Here is a 15,488-nt window from a genome sequence, read left to right on the forward strand (position 1 = left end):
TGGAAGAAAGATGTTTCATCCCAATAACTATCTCATTCTTGCTTTTTAACTGAGTGATGATTTGAGATATAACAAATAAGTGAATTTCACAGTAACTGTGTGTCCTCACGTAAACAGGTTGCATTCTTTGTAAATCACGTCTGAGATCTGAGTTCCTAGCTAGTTTTCTCAGTATTGAAATTCTAAAAAACAAACTTTATAGAATATTGTTAGCATCGTGTAGGCAGACTTTACATTAAACTAGAACAAAACTAAATTCTTTTAATTATATTTTATGCCAAAATTTGCAAGCTGATCCTTAGAGTCCTGCATATTAACTTCAAATGACATGTTTTCTACATTTTACCCGGCTTCTGCCCACTTGACACTTTCTTACTTATCTGTACTTAATTTTGGCAATTTTAAATGAAAACATGTATACTTTTAGTACACTGAATTTCATTATTTTATTCCAATCAATACTTTAGATTTGATTATTTTTTAAATGAAAGTCTCTTCAAGAAAATACTTCTTAAGAAAAGGCATTTTCAGTACTCAAACCTATGTTCAAGCCTGACTATGCAGCTTGCTTCTTAAGATGTTTCTAGTGCTACAATCACAATGGATTCTATGTTAATAAGTTGAAGATGGATTTTAATGTTTTCAAACTAGTGAATCCCTCAGTTTGTATGCATCTGGAAGGAGATGAGGGGTTAAATTCAGACTGCTTGGCAATTAGTTCAGTGATCCAACAACCCCACCTTTTAGCTGAAGAACATTGTGGTAAAGACATTATTTTGAGCTTCTTTATATTCAATTTCATTAAACCTTCCTATATACTTTATGTAAGCCCCTTGGCATTTGTTTAGCTTGAATAGTCAATAATAAAAGAGCTTAGAGTTGGGTTTAAAGTGCAGCTTCTGAAGTAGGAAAAAGAGGATTCAAATTGCCTTATGTACTCAGTTTTGTTTTCTTCTCCATGAGATTGAATACTGATGTCAGAGCAAAACTACCCTGCTGTCCTCAGGAATGTATTCCTTAAAGGGGAATACATTCACTGTGTGGTTCACTGGCTACTATTAAATGTTAATGATATATTAAGAGTAAATATCTCTGTCTCACAGGAAAACAGAGGTATTTTCCTGGAGTACTTACACTTAGGGCATGTGTGTTGGTATTAGGCTTCATCTTTGTAAGGTACACGTGTGTGTGTAAATACCTGTTTGTATATTTATATGAACATATATTTATTAGCATTTAAAGCATGTATTTTGCTTTTAGGAACTAGGCTTACCACGCCTTTGTGAAGAGAAACTTTTTCTCAATTCATTCAGTACTGTTAACAGCATTAACACATCACTGAACAAATTGCCCTCTTGCATTTGCTAATCCTACACTTAAAAGAACTCATTGTAACACGTTTTAATGCTTTAGCTGGAATGGAGGTGTAGATGAGAATCGCAGGCATAGACATGTGACTGAAAAATGTCTAAAATGCCTTTCTCTTTGGGTCAACAGTTTGTTCTTATGATATCTGAATGAAAATATTCTGTGTAGTTTGAGGAAAAGATCTCAAAAAAGTCTGCACTTTTGTCTATTGTGTATGTGTGTGTTGGCCTCATTTTTTCCGTACCATGTATGATTAAACACCATTTCAGCCATAATTTCACACTAGTAGAAAATGTTATGTTGGAAGAAAAGATTTTTGGTATTTATTTGCAGTGCATCTCTTGAGAGTGCCCAATTGTATTTTGACACAGCTAACAAAATGAGTACTGTGTAACCTTATTTGGTAGATATTAATTGAAGAGTTAAAGGCAAGTTGCCATATATCTCTGCAAGAGTAAACATATCAAAGTCTAATCTGCTTACGATGGTGGAAGAGTGGGAGAGTTTTTTATTTGTAAATATGATAGTTTAAAAAAAATAATTGTTTACTTGCTGATGAATAAACAGCAAGACTTATTCTCCTAATACATGAAAAAATTCGATTGAATTGAATAATTAAATAGATGGTGACTGACTACTGAACTAAACTTTTGATAGATGAAAACCCATGCTTCTTAGAATGCGTGAAGCTGTGTATGTTTGCCTGGAGGACTTTGAGTTGAATTAAATGGGATGAAAGACTATGTATTTATCATATTTCTAAAACATCTATCACATCCTGTTTGAATTTTTGGGCGTATATGAAGGAATCTTGAAAGGAATTTTTGATTGACCTTGTTTTTTGTCTTTACAGAGTAATTCTCTGTTGGTCCCAGACAGTCTGCGAAGCACAGATAAACGCAGGAATGGCCCTGAATATTCCAATGACATCAAAAAGAGAAAGGTGGATGATAAGGATTCCAGCCACTATGTAAGCAAATCTGCGTCAAAGAAATGATTAATTTATTTGCAGATGCTGTATTTTGAGAGGTAAAAGAGCTGTGGAGAACAAGGCAATGTATTTTCTGTGCCTGATATAGTATGTGAATATATATGCTGGAAGGACTATTAGTCATACTGTGGAAAAAACAGTTCAAGCTGTTGTTTGGAAATACTCCATAACAGCGGATAAGGAGCCATGAGTACCCATTTAGGATTCATGAGTGTTCCAGGAATTTCTTCCAGCAAGGTATAGCATTTCTGGATTGTCCAAAAGCCTACTGTGTTTAGGTTTATTTGAAATGGTAGAACTCATTCTTTTGGGGAATCTGGGAAATTTTTCTGATGCTAGCTATCACCATGATGAAGAACAGTCACCACTCAAAACTGAATACATTGTAAGGCCGTACCAACTTCCTGAAGCTAGTTTTTGATTGATACACCACTTGCAGCAGAAAACAACAAAATATAAAACTATGCAGTTTTTGCTCTGCATTTTTGATCAGACTTGTGTACTACTTGAAGCACTTCAGCATAACAGTGTGGAGCATGTGAATCTGAAAAGGTTTGTGGGCTTTCTATTTGAAGGCTAAAAAGCTCATCCAAATTACAGTATGATTCTTGAACAAGCCATGAATAAGGATGGTTTGAGAAAGTACTGGAAAGCAGATCTTCCATCTAATAGAAATTGTTATTTGTCCTATCAAAAGTAGGGTAGAATATCTGATTTAAATGAGTTCAGTCACTAATTAATTCCTGAATTACTGAAATCCAGGAGCCAGGTGCCTTTTTATTACTCAGTGTTGGCAGCGTAGTTTCCCTCCTCCTGAGCCCAACATACATCTGGGTAGAAAGGTCTACTGTCAGTAACCCTTAAACCAGAGCTACCAGTACAGGGTCTTACTTTCCCCCTTTCTACCTATTGTGGTAGTATTCTGTCAAGATTTTTCAAGTCCTATTATCACTATTTTCTAATAACATACAGGATTTGATTGCAGGAAGGTCTGGCAAACTTCCTCATGTTACTTCCTCATCTTTGAGGGTTCAATATTCTGGATACATTTTTTCTTTTAAATTTGTAAAAAGTGTAATCAAAAAAGATGAGCTTGCTTTTCTTGTTGTTCTCTTGGAAAGAAATGGAAAGGATATTGCACAAGACAAGTATTGTTTATTTTAGTCTGCATTTTAAATATGCCAGATAAAGACAGTAGCAAAATAAAGAATTGGGCAAAATAAAGGTATCTGAAAGCTTCAGATTTATTTTGATGTAAAAGAAGGGTTGCTTCTTTTAAGATTTCTCAATTCAGCAAACACAGAACTCCTGAGTTCCAGGTCACTTTAGAGAAAGGTCTTGTAGGGTCAAGAGGTACCACATTTGTCAGAAGGGAAGGACATGAGTTGTAGGAATTTTCACTATAGAAAGAAGATACAAAACATACTTTTTTCCTTCTCTAATTTGTCTAATATTCATGTTAAAACTTGGATAGTTTCAATCTGTGCATTTGTTAGGGAGGAGACTCTTCTGAAATGAACATTTCCTCTGGGAGATGCCTTTGATAATCACAGTAAATTTCTGTTTCTCAAGATGACCAAGTCAGATGAGTACATTCAAGTATAGCCTTGAAACTACTTTTGAGCATCTCACAGGTGGTGAATTCTGGTGAATACATCTGCTGTGCTCCTACATGCCATAATCTATTCTTGCTTGCCATATACTTAGTACTTTTCAAGTGATAGCATGTAATTGGATCTTTTCTGTTCCTTCTCCCGTTGCATCATTTGGTTGGACAGCTTTCTGAGTGACGAACAGAGTCACAAGTCTGTCTTTAGTGGCACTCCTGTGTACCTATGTGTATAGTATTTCTTAAAGCAATATTACCTACCAAAACAAGGAAATACTTGAGACCACCTGTGGAAGTGGGCTTTATTTTTTTTATTTATTTGTTTTTATATTTCTGTTCTGGACTCAGAGGAAGGAAATAGTGTTTTACGTAGTCTACTGGTGTTAAGCGTGGTAGCCTAAACATTCTGAAAGCACTGCCAATTTAGTACAAGATGTGTGAGACTTCTTTCTGTCTGATTTGTTCGCCTAGAAACTTTTAAAGGAAAGCATACTTATCGGAAATGTCAAACTTGCCATGGGGGAGATTTAAGTTTCATCATTCATTTGCTTTGTTTTCTATCCAGAGTCCTTTGAGGTTGAATCAGCACGTGGAAAAATCATTGGATCACTATATATTATTATACACAGTGTAATTTGGACGATCATAGATTGTTTTGGAGACTGAGACCAAGGGGCATCTGAGTTACAGATACAGTGGGGTACTAGGGCAGCTCAAGTGAACAAAGAATGTAAAAGAGAGTCAAAATGCAGCTTGAAAAGCCACAATAAAACATTGCAATTTAAAAATGTCTAAGTATTTTGGTTTTGTTAGGTTAAAATATTGAAATACATTGGCATTTCTGGAGCTTTTTCTTTCCCATAACTTTCAATTTTCAAAACTTCCCTTTCTGGAAATAGAGAAAAAGTTCTGTCACTTTGACAGATTTGATTTGTGAGATAAATGTCAAAAATAGAGTTCTGAGATGTGTTGTTTTGGTGTTTTTTTTTTTTTTTTTTTTTTTTAGTAATAATTCCAATAAATGATGGCTGCATTGTACGCATGCCTCCTATTTTATGAATTTGGCTCACTACATCAGAGGCGGATGTTGGTGGTATGGTAGTAAAGGTTGAACCAATATTCCATTATGTTTCATTGCTGTGCAACAGATGGCAGTGGAAGGACAGATTGACCAAATGGTGTCTGATGTGATAATGTGTATGAAGCAAAGGTGTAGAACTGAATTCCTCCATGTGAAACAAATGGCACCCACTGGCATTCATCAATGCTTGTTGAATGTTTATGGAGACCAAACAGTGGATGTGAGCACAGTGTGGTGATGGATGGCGTTTCAGCATTGGCAGTAACAGCAACATGAAAGACAAGCCACATACTGGACAGCCATGTACAGTTGTCACACCTCAGAATGAGTCTTTCAAACAACTCATCTGCAGAAACTGGCTAATGGTTGTGACTGTGTTGAAAAATAGTTTTATGTAGCTGAGAACGTACTCTATCAATAAAATAGTGTTGCTGTGCTCCTTGTATCTGTTGTAGTTTCCATGGAACTAAATAGGAGGCATTGCTTTTGGAGCAACATACATATTAACAGATAGGATTAGCACATGAATGAGTTCTTTTTTTTTTTTTTTTGGTAGTAATTATAATAGTAGTAGAGAAGGGTCTTGGACCCTCTTGCACTTACAATGGGACCACCACCGTTCAAATAGTTCTAGTTTATTTAGATTGTATTACTGAAGCAGAAGTAAAGTGTTATGTTCTGATTTTCAGTATTTGCCATATTGCCAATAAGTAATGAAATGCTGTTTGTTTTTCTCTAGTAAAATAAAAAAAATATATATTGGAATAGATAACACATCTTTCTCATTTTCTCTTTCCCTTCTTAACTCCTAATGTACTAATTGAACTATTTATTTGTTTTTAATAGGACAGTGATGGGGACAAGAGTGATGATAACTTGGTTGTAGATGTATCCAATGAGGTAACTTTTTAAAAATTTTATAGTTTTAATATTGTCCCAAAGGAAACATTAAGGAAAAATGCATTTAGATTAAAAAACAAACAAACAAACAAAAAACAGTGGAATATAGTAAAAATATGAAACAGTTGTCCTTTTTGCTTGTTCTATATTGATTATGTCTTCCTCCTAGCTTTAACTGGCTGTGCTCCTAGCTCTTCCTTCGCCTGCTTTATCTAGGTCTGTTCTGTCTGCAGTTATTTTCTGACATTTCATAGCTGTTCTGTCGGGGAGAGAGTTGTGATGAGGTACAGGTGGCTGATGTTTGCAAACTGCTGGCTCCAAATGCAAAAGGAAAACAATACTTGATCTAATGTTTAATAGTAGGAATACCATTGAACACATTTTTAGGGGCTTAAAAATTACTAGTATTTTGACTACCTACTCTAAAGGCAGCATTTTCCATACAGGCATATTTAGGATGAAGTCAGTAAAAATCAGAATGAAATCAGTCCACAACATTTCCTAATGGTAATAGCTGCTTTATTGTTTTTTTTCCTCCAAGACTGCAATTTATCTGTGCAGTCAGGGTGAAGGAATTGGCTTTCCATTCCTTCATCTTTTATTTCACACAACAAAAACATGTAAGAGTCCTAACTGTATTGGAGAAATTCCTACACTGTGAAAAGCACAGGAAGAAATGCTGGGAGGGAATGTATTCAGTAGCTCCAAAAGCCCAAATGATTTCAACCAAGTAGAAAAATATGTCTCCAGTTAAGGATTTCAGTAATCATTTCAGAAGTCCTGATTAAATTGAAACTACTCAATAATCAGCCAGTAGACTTATTGCCTTCTAGTGAGGACTGCTTAATTCCTGCTGCTATTCTGATGAGCCAGAGGAGCTTGGAATACCTACAGAGCTGATGCTGTTGTAGCTTGCTGGGCAGCCTGTTTTGGAATAGAGTAACTGAAGAAAGTGCCTCTGGAAGACAGAAAGAAAATCGCTTGAGAGATTATTGCAGTTTTTATGTAGATTTAAGGAATGAAGGAATGGAATTTAGAAGTAATAGATATACTATATAGACATCCTTTATATACTGTTATATAAAATCTGCATCTCTCTCTTTTTCTGAAGAAAAAGATGAGCAAAGTGTGTATTCCCTAAAAAATGAAATTAAATGAATGTTATTCCTATTAAAATGGTTGTTTTCACTAGCAACATATAAAGAACATATATGGAAGTAGTGTAAGCTCATTGCAGTTACTGTAGGTCTTTCTTGTTCATATCAGTTGTCATGCATGCTTGCAAACTATGTAAAGCTAAGTGCAAACTAAGGCAAGTTCTATGCTTGGAATCAATTTACGATATGTGTTTATGGTTTATGTAGTGTGGAATAAGTCCAGATTGCACTTAATTATGTCTATAATTGATGAAAGGATTTAAGGGCTTTTTTTGTTTCCATAGAGATAGAAAGCAAACTACTGCTTCACTCAAATATACTGTTTGAGTTCTTGGGATTTTTTTCCCCGAATTGATTCTTTAGTTGTGTCAAGTACCAGCTCTTAACAGTTCTGTGCAGCTCTTCCTTCTGCATTCTTTTAGGATCCTTCATCTCCACGGGCAAGTCCTACTCATTCACCACGTGAAAATGGTATAGATAAAAGCCGTTTGCTGAAGAAAGATGCCTCTAGCAGTCCAGCATCTACAGCCTCTTCAGGAAGTTCCACTTCTCTCAAATCCAAAGAAATGAGTTTGGTGAGTATTATAAGCAGTCTGTTCTCTAGAGAAATGTTCTTTTTCCTGTAAGGTCTGACTCTCCATTCTTCAGCAACTACTTTTTTGCAGAAAGTATATGGCTGTAAGAATCTGAAGTACTGTTCTTCTACACCACCCCAGTACCATTGAGCTTTTTTCCTCAGGAATAATTCCTTCTTTACGTTGATTTCCTGTATCTCATGCATTTCTGTCAAATAAGCTGTAAATTTTTTAGAAAACACAAGATTCAATTAAAAATATTGTTTAAGAAAAAACATGATTGTACTTTAAGTCTACATCTGAATGTAGTCACTAACATGTTCCCCAGGCTTTTATTAAATTCTTCTAAATGAACTGCTGCTAAAAAACTTTTCAAGGAATAACTAACTTGATAAGATTTTATGTCACAGTTTATTTGATTATTATCAACTGTGGTGGTACTCTGTTTTCACTTTGATTCATTGTGTCCTCTAATCATGATTTCACACTAAAATAATGTGGTGATGCATACTATATTTTCCTGAAAAAAAAAATCTTGTGTGTTTTTTTAATGGCAGTGGAAGAAAGAAAAATAACGTCTTAGCTTTTTTTTTTTTTCACCCTCCCCCCCCCCCCCCCCAGCTCTGGCAGTAATCAAAAGGTCAGCATTTTTTTTTTTCCACAAGTTAATGTTGTCAGCATTGCATGGATTTATGAAAATTGGCTGAGGGACTAGGTAGTAGGTGCCCAGCATCCCAGCTGCTGTTGTGATAAATTGTGTAATATGGCTTGGATTAAAAATAATACTAATTTAATTTGTTTAATGATACCAGCATGAAAAAGCCAGCACGCCTGTTCTGAAATCCAGCACACCAACTCCTCGAAGTGACGTGCCAACTCCAGGCACTAGTGCAACTCCAGGACTTCGTCAAGGCCTTGGCAAGCCTCCAACAATGGACCCTCTGGTTAACCAGGCTGGTAATGCATTATCTCTTAAGTTTTTATGGTTCTAAAATTATTTAAATATGCATTTCCATGCAAATGTTAACCAAGTGCTTTTTTCTTGATGTTGAGGACTTTATGAGATGCAGATGTTTGGATTATCAAGAGTTTGAATATCTTTCTATCTTTTGTTCTTCTTTGTTTATTTTGTTCTTTATCTTTTTGGGAATAGTCTGGAGATTGTATGCAATGAAAGATTTCTGAGAAGCTTCCAATACTTAGTCTGAATGCAATCGCTTCTCCAGCTCTTTGTTTGAATCTACTAATATTTGCTGCAGTGTAAATCTTGACAAATGCAGAGGGAAGTTTACTTTTGCTATTCAGGCTGGTACAGCAGAGTTGCCTCAGACATGAGCTGTGTAAACCGTGTCTGTCAGCGTTAGTGCTTAATTTGGCAATGGAGATATTAATATAAACAGGAAAATATTACAGAAATGGAAACAGGCAATGCTAGAAGAGGTTGTTAGAAGTAATCACTGAGTTCAGATCTCAGTAGACCTTATTTACACTGAATAAAAAGAGGTGGTAGTAGTGATAAATTATGCAAATGTTTCTTAGCTGTGTGTGTGCACGTATGTAAGGGGAACGTTAGGTACCAAAGACTGAAATGAAAGGTCTTTTACTTTCTTCCCTGTGTGCAGTGAAATCCAATAAAACTTGCTTTCATTGTTCTGTAGCTGCAGGTTTGCGCACACCTTTGGCTGTACAAGGGCCGTACCCTGCTCCATTTGGAATGGTGCCTCATGCTGGCATGAACGGAGAACTAACCAGTCCAGGGGCAGCATATGCCAGCCTACACAACATGTCACCCCAGATGAGTGCTGCTGCCGCAGCAGCTGCTGTGGTTGCGTACGGAAGATCTCCTATGGTAGGCCACATATTGTATGCAGTCTCAGTTGTGTGAGTTGCAGGTCACTGAGGAAAGCTACATGCTTCATTTAGCACTGCTGAATTTCCAAACCAGAGGCTTGGCTGCTTCACTGTGTGTTTCACTTCACTTTGTGGATGGAGAAACAAATTTGTACCTTGAGAACAAAGAATCTTACTGTATTGATGTATGTTGGTTTTTTTCTCATCAGTGCTTTGTCTAATTAATAAATGCCAAACTGTTTGCTTGTACTTTAAATGAAAAAACAGTTTTGGTAGATACAAATCTCTTCACTGGTGCTGTGAACATCTACTTTTCTTTTGCTGAATAAGATTTGTGATCCGTACAGACATACCAAATTAATTTCCTTGTATTGTGTTTTTGAGTAAATCAACATGAAGAGTCTTAAAGCTCTGTGATAAGGTATGTTACAAGTAGTTGCTGTTGTGGGTGTAGTCACTAAGTGAAGCATAGCAGTCATTGCTGCTATCAATCAGAAGAATCTGGGAGCCTGATCCCAAAAACGTATGCACGGACCTGTCCACTTGTGAGTTTGCAAGATTGGTCTTAAGCTTGTCATGTTCTGTAGATGAGGCTACTTTCTCAAACTGGACAAATTGTTACATGAATATGTGGAAATCCTAAATTGCATATGTACTTCTTAAAGCAATAAAAAATGTATCTTGATTATAGTGGTCAGAATTAAAAAGTGTGTTCGGTTCAGAATTCCTCTTTGGTAGAAGTGTTTGCTGAATGAGAAACTGCAAGTGTGATTTTTAATTTGTTTTCCATTGTCAGGTTGGGTTTGATCCTCCTCCTCACATGAGAGTACCTGGAATCCCTCCAAATCTTGCAGGAATTCCTGGGGGAAAACCGTAAGTAACTTTTTAACACTTGAGTAACAACTGCAATATTTACAGAGAATACAGATGTCTTGTGTCTTGAAGAAAAATTCCAAGGGACACAGTGTCTTCTCGATCCTGTGAGATTTTTTTTTTTTTTTTTTTTTTGGGGGGGGGGACTTTTTCTGACAGTAGTTAGAACATAAAAATTCTAGAATAGTAGCTGTCATACCCCGAAACAGATGTACATGTAACTATTTTCAAGGAAAAGCTGTTGAAGGTAAATCCTGCTTGTTCGTTTAAGTTTCTTGATTGTAAAGGAAGTTAAAGGAAACATAGACGGGAAGATAGTGGTAAAATGTGTAAGGAAAAACAGTTTGAAAGTCAAATTCTGGCTGTACAAGCATGTGTAGTACTAACTCACAGGCTCCTTGTCAGACACTTGTTTTAGAGGCATGAGTATCCAAAATGGTTACTTTAGCAGCTGATGCATATCTTGTATAATGGACCGAAGTTTAAAAAATGTTTGTATAAGTATGCAGCTGGAGAGCAAAAAGATGAGGAATCTTTTGTGTAGGCTAACTTACAGAACAACTTCTTTTTATTGAAGAATCTTAATTATTAGTGAAGGGATGCTTAAATAAAATGCTACTGTGATGTCCTGACTTACAGAGGCAACAGAAATAAATTCACGAAAAACTATGCATCAGCGTATTTATTTATTTTCCCCAGTAATTAGGTTTTAGTAGGATGGGGAAGCAAAGCTTATCTGTTTCCTTGGAGATAAAGGAGCAGAGAGAATTAAAACAACTTTTTGACTTTGTTAGGACCACCTCGTTTTTTTGGCCTACCTTCACTCTTGTTAATCCGTCCTGACTTGTCTTTCACAAAAAAGCTGCAGTTAGAGTAGCACCTCACAATCTAGTTACATCATTTTGAAATCAACTGCAACCAGTGCTCAAGTGATCTGCTGCATGCTGTCTTCTGTACCAATTTATTACGAAATTTTTGGGAATTAACTGGTTTAATTTTTCCTTCTGCCACTTCAAGAACAAATCAGAAACTACTGTTTAATTTATAAGACACATAATTTAACAAAGTTACATGTATACACACACATTTGTTTGTTTTCATATTGAACTCTTATTAATACATACTGGTAAGTTGTCAGCAATTCAGACACCCTTAAAAGTGTTTACCACTTTGCAGGCAAAAAGACATGTGCTTTCTTGTACTCTTGCACAGCAATATGAAAACAGAAGACTTCTTTTATTAATAGCCATTCTAGATATGTCTTTATTGTTATCCACCACGCTTCTGAGAACTGACATAGCTAACTCTTGGCAATGTGAGAAACCTGTTAGATCTTGGGTTTACTTGAGGTTGCTGGTATGTTGACAAGACTACTGATGTGACGTGTCTGAGTTGGTGTTATGTATCAGATGGTAGTGTGTTTAAATTTAGCACAGTAAGGAACATGCTTTGTTCTTAAAATATTCTCCTGTTCAGGATCAAACTCATTCTTGCTGACTTCAGTAGAATTTGGCATTCTTACATAAAATATTTTTGGAGATCACATAATGTGATGGCTGTAAGTTTTTACTTCAAACTAAATATATTCACAGGCTTTCAGTGACGTATTCCATTATTCCATGCCTATCCATATAAACTATGAAAACCTATTTTTGTTCAGTCAGGACAGTTCTGTAATTAAGTCCTAATTGTTGCACTTCTCAAAGCACAAATACAGTGCTTGTGTAACATTAAACTTTGTATTACATTATATTGTATTACATTATTTTATAGCCAAATTATAGTCTTTGTTAATTTTTTAATTTAGTCTATTCAGCACTGTACTGCTTCACAGATCGCTAACTTTGAGACATAGCTTCTACTCTTGATTTGATTGATGCGTTCCATAATGTTTTTCACGGTCATAGGAGCCAGTCATTTCCTATAAAGGAACTTATTTGCTTATCTTCATTATATGTGTATCAAATCTAAAATTTCAGACACTGAACTCTTGTTATTCCATTGACAACTTTAGAATCATCTGTCTTCGTCTTGTTTGGCTACATCTATCTATATGCAGTCCTACCTAATTGCACTGCCTGCAATTTTTTTCTATAGCTCTCATCTTCATTAGGCAAGTCTCCTGTATTGTCCATACAGAGTACAGGTGTTATATACTCAGGCAAACTAGTCAAGTACTCTTGGTTTATTTTCAAAATCTGCTTTACCTAAGATTACACGTAAGGTGTCGCACTGAACTTATTTTTTGAGATCTGGAGTTTTAGTAAGTGGTACAGAACATTTCAGATTAAGTTACTGAATCTCCAGCTGTAAGTATACATACGCTCACTGCTGCGTGTTTTTAACAACAGCATTGCAGGGACTGTTTGTTACTCAGCCTTGCTTTCAAGAGAAAATCATGTTTCTTCCCAAAGGAGAGACATGTCTGATAGCACCTAATTTTATTTAACTCCTGTGCATTCTGGGATCTGTTAATGGCCTAGCTTGTTAGAAATCAATAGCCACTGAAGAGTCTACTCCTAGTCTTTTATCTGCTCTTACCAAGTGAATATACTCTGAAAAGCTTGTCTGTTGCTTGCCTTGTTTTGTAACTTGGCTAGATGTCTTTATTACCATCTTTTTATCTTACTGAATGTGAATCTGACAGTTTTGTTCCCTTCAAAATTACTAGCAAAATTATTTGGGCAATCAAGGTAGCAAACTAGAAAGCTTGAAGTCTTCACTAATTTCTTATCTATATAACTGAGCTAGGCATTTGATAACAAATAGTTCTTTATTTGCTATGAGGCTTATTAGACTGTCCATATTAATTTGATATTTCCATGTATGCTCATGTAGTCTTGTATGTTTTAATATTCTTGGTTTCAGTGTGTCTTCTTACCAGTAAGTTATTCTTTTCTTAGTAGTTGCTCTTCCTTTTTTTTTTTTTCCCCCCCAACTTTCCAAATTACCTCAAGTGATCATCATCTAATCAGTAATTATCTTTTTTTTGGTGCTAGTGAGGGAAATCACTCTTATTTTGGACAAAATATGTGACGTCAGAATCTTACATTCTGTTTTTTGATACATTTAATTATGCCATGTGCTATAGGTTCTTGGTATGTTGCTATCAACATGTTTCTTGCTTTGTGTAGGCTTTCTAGAAAAATAATTAATCAGCTTTAGTATTCTTGTGGATTTCTCCAGAATGTGAGCCACATCTTATATTAGTTGGATGAGCAACTGAGCATAGATTTTCAAGCTCATTGATGAGATTTAAGTGCACAGCATTGCTCACCTGGTATCTATAACTTTGTAGTAATGGTAGTACTGAGAACAGTCGTGTTTCTCAATATTCATGCTTCAAATAAAATTACATTTCAAATGTTTTACACAGACACTGACAGAGATGAAAAAATTCTTTCCTGTTAGCAGTAAAGGGGAATTTCATTTGGTAAACATTAGCTCTTGCTCAAGAGAGAAAAAAAAATGAATTTTTCTGTTCACCCAATCATTCCATTTGTTCAATGAATGTGCAATGAGAAATATTTTAAAGGAGTGTTAATTTTATTATGTTCTAGAATGAAATAGAGGCTTCCCACTTGCTTTTTGAGACTTTCTAAATGTTTCTAAAGACCAGTTGGTGGATGTAAGCACAGTGCGGGATGAGCGGTGCCTTTCAGCAGTGATGACAGTGACAATGGGTGACTTCCACTGATGCAGATTTTTATGAGCGTGCCATGCAGGCTCTTCTTTGTCACCAGCAAAAATGCATAGCTAACAGTAATACCTATGTTGAAAAATAGTGTTTTGTAGCTGAGAATTTGCTCTATCAAATAGTGCTTTGTGTTCTTTGTATCTGTTGTAGTTTCCATGGATATAAATAGGAGGATTACTTTCAGAATGACTCATCATTTTGAAAGCATACTCATCAACAGAAGGAACTGTCTGCTTTTGTGCTCTGCAGCTAGAGTATTTTTGTTCCAGCTAAAGAATTCTGTTTGAATTCTTGAATAGAGAGATGAAGTGGAAGTCTTTTTTTTTTTTGTAGTACAGTATTTTAAGTTCACAGGAAGTGCATACATTATATCTATTTTTAAGATAATAGGTAGGTATTTTAGCTGTTCTACCATGTTCTTGGCCAGTAAATTAATGTGTAAGCCTGTTGTGTAAAAATTTATTTGAAAAAGAGGAGGAAATAGTTCTAACTCCTGTCAGCAAGTCAGAGAATATTCTTATACCTGTTCTTTCTGTTCTAAATCTTAATCTAGTATTTGTTCTTCACACTGGCACAGTTCTTCTACTGTATTATTTCAGTGTTTCCATAATACTTACTTAAGTATAAGTGTAAATATAGATATCAATTGATATGTTTCTTAGAATCTTGGAATCTAGATTTCTTTGGGCTTGAAAAGACCTTTTAGATCATCTAGTTCCAATGTCCATACTGTAGGTAGGAAAACCCTCACTAGATAAATTTGCCCAAAGCCACATCCAACCTGACCTTGAATACTTCCAGAGATGGGGCATCCACATCTTCTCTATGCAAACTGTTCCAGTGCCTCATCACTCTCATAGTGAAAAATTTCTTCCCTATATCTAATCTAAACCTACCATCTTTTAGTTTATAAAAACATTACTTCTTGTATCTGCCCACATAAAAAGTCATTCTCCATCTTTTTAGTAAGCCCCCTCTAAATACTCAAAGGCAGCAGTGAAAAGGTACTCTTTGAAAACATCTCCTCTCAAAGCTAAAACAGCTCAGCTCTCTCAACCTGCCTTTATAGGAGAGATGCTCCAGCCTTCTTGCTGTCTTTGTGGCCCTCCTCTGGACCTACTTTAATAGCTCCACATTTTTGTTATGCTGGAAGCCCCGGTCCTGGATGCAGTACTCTGCGTGGGGCCTTATAAGGGCAGTGCAGAGGGGGACAGTCACTTCCCTCTCCCTGCTGGCCACCCCTCTTTTGATGCAACTGAGGATACTGTTGGTCTTCTGGGCTACAAGTACACACTGCTGGGTCATGTCCATCTTTTTATCTATCAGAACCTCTAAGTTGTTCTCCTCAAGGCTGCTTTCAAGGAATTCTCCCAGACAAAAGGCCCT

At 35.9% G+C, this 15,488-nt stretch overlaps 1 protein-coding gene across 4 annotated transcripts in view; it reads left to right on the plus strand.

Moving 5' to 3' along the window:
• TLE1 (TLE family member 1, transcriptional corepressor) overlaps positions 1–15,488 on the plus strand; it is a 72,218-nt gene that overhangs the window by 46,336 nt on the left and 10,394 nt on the right. For all 4 annotated transcript variants that reach the window (XM_090130864.1, XM_090130865.1, XM_031602395.2 and 1 more), the window contains exons 9-14: positions 2,222–2,338; positions 5,896–5,949; positions 7,529–7,681; positions 8,494–8,638; positions 9,340–9,530; positions 10,329–10,405. In XM_090130864.1, the coding sequence (XP_089986990.1) occupies positions 2,222–2,338; positions 5,896–5,949; positions 7,529–7,681; positions 8,494–8,638; positions 9,340–9,530; positions 10,329–10,405 (737 nt within the window). The remainder of the gene's footprint in view (positions 1–2,221; positions 2,339–5,895; positions 5,950–7,528; positions 7,682–8,493; positions 8,639–9,339; positions 9,531–10,328; positions 10,406–15,488) is intronic.

The sequence above is a fragment of the Phasianus colchicus genome, chromosome Z (assembly GCF_987193195.1).
Source record: "Phasianus colchicus chromosome Z, bPhaCol1.hap1.1, whole genome shotgun sequence".
Classification (NCBI taxonomy): domain Eukaryota; kingdom Metazoa; phylum Chordata; class Aves; order Galliformes; family Phasianidae; genus Phasianus; species Phasianus colchicus.